The sequence below is a fragment of the Pyxicephalus adspersus genome, chromosome 3 (assembly GCF_032062135.1).
Source record: "Pyxicephalus adspersus chromosome 3, UCB_Pads_2.0, whole genome shotgun sequence".
Taxonomy (NCBI): Eukaryota; Metazoa; Chordata; class Amphibia; order Anura; family Pyxicephalidae; genus Pyxicephalus; species Pyxicephalus adspersus.
In genome coordinates this window covers 96,578,856-96,582,573 of record NC_092860.1, presented here as the reverse complement: position 1 = coordinate 96,582,573, position 3,718 = coordinate 96,578,856, and the positions used below count along the sequence as shown (strand labels likewise).

The following is a 3,718-nucleotide window of genomic DNA, read 5'->3' as shown; positions in this document are numbered from 1 at the left end:
TATCCACCCACAGTAAGAAATGGAAAATTCTCGAGTTATTCACCCTGAAATTATAGGAGGGATGCCCTTACCCTGGAGTGTCCACTAATTGGAATTTGTGGCTGCAACATACTGTTAATAAAACACAAGCTTGATCCTTACAGTCACACTGAAATGCGTCAGTCTTCTGTTTTTTTTTTTTCAGCTTAGAAACTGGCATATAAAAAAAAGTTCATGCTCATGGAATGTTCAGAAAAAGCTTATAGTAGTTGGAAAATCTTACGGCTTTCACAGATGGAAAGGATTAAAATGTCTCTGACATGAGTATTCTGTTTCCCTAATTTTCTCCACTTTTCCCTCGTGGAATAAAAGTATCTGTACACTATAGGGGTTATTTTTATAGGCTTTTATATTGAGCATTCTATTAAAAAATACTGTATGCAGCACATAAGTGGTTTCAACAAGGGCAACTAATATGTATTTTACACTACAATACAGTTAGACAGTGCTGCGAATGCTAGTCACGTATTGCCAAATTCTTGGTTTGTACTCTTATATAACTTCAGCTCTGTATTCTGGTAATTTTATTTCTCCTTTTTACTTCTTCGGGTTATACTGCTGCCCATGATAGGATTGGATACTGTCAAAAAAAAATCAAAACTGTAGGCCACCCTAGAGTATTACCTCTCCTACTTCTAGCATGCCAGTTTTTTGCTACAGCTATGTACTGGCACTTTTTTTTTTCATTTTGTTTTTGAAACTTTTATTTATTTATTTTTTCTACAATCATATCTTATCATTGCTGCTGGAGATTTGTCACCTTTAACTGCTGCTTTTGGAGTAGTACTGCTGGAACCTGCCATACTGAATGTATGGGAACTGGATTACCTTTCGGGCATTGGGCTGCTCTTGGGGCTCTTTCCAGACTCTTGTCAGGTAAAAGTTAGCTGCAAAGTTTTTTTTTTTTCTAGGTTTAGAGCTTTCTCTCTCTATCTCTCTCTCTCTCTCTCTAAAGACTCTTGTAGTAAGTAGACATCTTAACGTGTTCAACAACCGTAATACATGGCTTTTTGCCACATCATTCCAACATGTCAAATTTTTAATACAAGGGAAAAACGACACATGGATCTAAAAGAACTGGAAGGGCGTGATGAAGTTCTGCTAACCTATGTTGTGCTGTTGGCACATAAGTGGAATTCAGCTATCTTTGAGCACCAAACCTTGTCAAGCTTAAATGAGTGGAGAAACAAAAGGAACATTGCCAAATTGATAAACTGCTCAGCTAAGGAGCAAGAAAATGTACCGGTCTGTTCTTAATTTCCTTCCATCAAGGAAAATTGGTGCTCTTGCTAGCAGTAGAATCCTTGATGTTGCAAAAGGCTGGTCTGAAGAAATGCTTGTTAGCATTAAGGGAAGCCCTATCTCTACTCGCCCACCAGGGTGCCAGAAACATCTGTGATGGAACTGGCAGCCTCAAAAAACACAGAATATTTTTTGATTGTACATGGGAAAACCGAGTTTTGGTTGTACACAGGAAAACAGGGAACACCTACTATAATTACTATGTCCATCATTCACAGTATAATAGTGTGGTGGCCAGTGGGATGAATGCCTCCTAAATTCCTAGCTATTGGGAAGAATGTCACCCTTACAGTGGAAAAAAAACGAACCTGGGAGTCACAAAACTTGTTATTGCCCAGCGAACCCTTAGCAACCTCTTGAGAAACACTGCCTTTTAGACTAAGTTGATTTATTTGTGCTTGCAATGGGCCTGATTTATTATATGAGCAGGTGCTGGGAAGTTCCTAGCTTTGCTCCCTTCTAGATTAAATAGAAAAATTAGTGTGGGGGCATATGACAGCCTAATATCTTAGTATGTAACTGTGCAAATATCAGGTCTTTTTTCTTTTAGTGAGAAGCTGTGATGGCAGAGGCACAAGCAAGTTTCACGTCGTTGGAGTTACGGGCCGTCATGAAGTTTTTGTTTCTCAAGGGAAAGTCCGCAAAGAACATTCACACTAAGATGTCACATACGCTGGGGGAGAAGTGTCCTTCCTACAGCACTGCCAAAACCTGGATATCTCATTTCAAGACTGGGCATTTCACCGTTCAAGATTAGCCCCGCAGTGGGCGCCCTCCTCAACCTCAACTGACCCGGCAACCTGCGATGCTGTCCATGAGCTGATTATTGAGGAACGGCGAATATCTGCAAAAAAGATAGCCCAGATACTTGACATCTCACGGGAGCGTGTTGGGTTTGTTATCACCACTATCCTAGACATGCGCAAGCTTTCAGCGAAGTGGGTGCCGAAATGTTTGAACAGTGATCAGAAGAAGGAATGAGTTGAAGCATCCAAAGCCATTTTGGCCCATTTTGAAGCTGCACAGGACTTTTTGGCTTGGTTAGTGACTGAGGATGAAACCTGGCTCAACACCTATAATCCTGAAACCAAGGAACAGTCAAAGGAATGGCGCTACAGCGGGTCCCCACGGCCGAAGAAGCTCCGAACCCGGAAATCGTCCAGAAAAGTCATGGTGTCCATTTTCTGGGACAAGGACGGTATTCTGTTGGTGGACTACCTACCCTCAGGGCTCTAGTATCACTGGACAGTTTTATGCTATCTTCCTAGACCAGCTGAAGGAGGCTATGAAGACGAAATGCCATGGAAAGTTGACCAAAGGGATCCTTTTTTTCCAGGTTTGCTGGATCACCCGGGTTCTCTGAAGAAAGTGTACATTCTCCAGACTTGGAGACCATTAGTAAATAGGCCCCAATTTCTCTACAGTAAAATAGTAAATGAGAAATAAAGTGTTTTGTTTTATTTCTATATAGTTTAGCTTTAAATAATATTAACCTACTCAGAAGAGGCGAGTGTGCACAGAGCAGAGTGTGTACTTCTGCTTTTATTTTGGCAGCTAAAAGGTTGCTTGTCTTGGAATAAACATCCACTTACAGATTTACCTGTCACAATGTATAGCCAAAGATCCATACAGTTTCATTGACTTTACTGCATGAGATTTAAAGATTGCATAATATATATGTATCACTGGGGGAGACTGAGTATCTCTTTTTGATATTTCAGTGTTTGATAAATACATGACTATCTCTGGCTACCAGATTGAAGAGAGCATTGATCGGGAAACCTCAGGCCACCTTGAAAAGCTGTTGCTCGCCATAGGTAAGACTTTTTTACATTTTTTTTCATAAAACAAAGTATGGTAACCTGATAATTACAGGTGTTACAAAAGCTTTACTTTGACGCCATATTCTACAATTATCATAGGAAACTAGCATGTAACTTGTTATTATGATTCTGTCTGGGGAATCTAGTACTATAAATAAAAGTTTGCTCATGAGTTTAACTTTTCAGTTTTTCACAGAGCCTATCATTACATGGAAATAAACACAACCAATTTTGTATTGATATTGGAAGTGGGAACAGACGGAACAGACTGTGTATTCTGATTTGTTTGTTTATTTATTTTTACAGTAAAAAGTATCCGAAGTGTCCCTGGATATTTTGCTGAAACTCTGCATCGGGCAATGAAAGTAAGCAGATTTTGTTTCTCTTTGCATACATTTTCCTTGGCCACATAACAGGATACACCAATACACTGCTGATAATTTTCTGTGTATGGCACTGATTGCTAGCTTTTTGATATGCATTGCCAACTATATTGCTTCATGTATTTTTTACTTTCATCAGTGTACATTCATGCCAAATCTTTTTTTACAATC

At 39.5% G+C, this 3,718-nt stretch overlaps 1 protein-coding gene across 1 annotated transcript in view; it reads left to right on the top strand.

The window, feature by feature from the left end:
* Positions 1 to 3,718, top strand: part of ANXA5 (annexin A5) — a gene marked incomplete in the record, with an annotated part of 19,132 nt that overhangs the window by 12,911 nt on the left and 2,503 nt on the right. Inside the window, 2 exon segments of the mRNA XM_072405787.1 lie at positions 3,063 to 3,158; positions 3,471 to 3,529. Of these exon segments, the coding sequence (XP_072261888.1) occupies positions 3,063 to 3,158; positions 3,471 to 3,529 (155 nt within the window).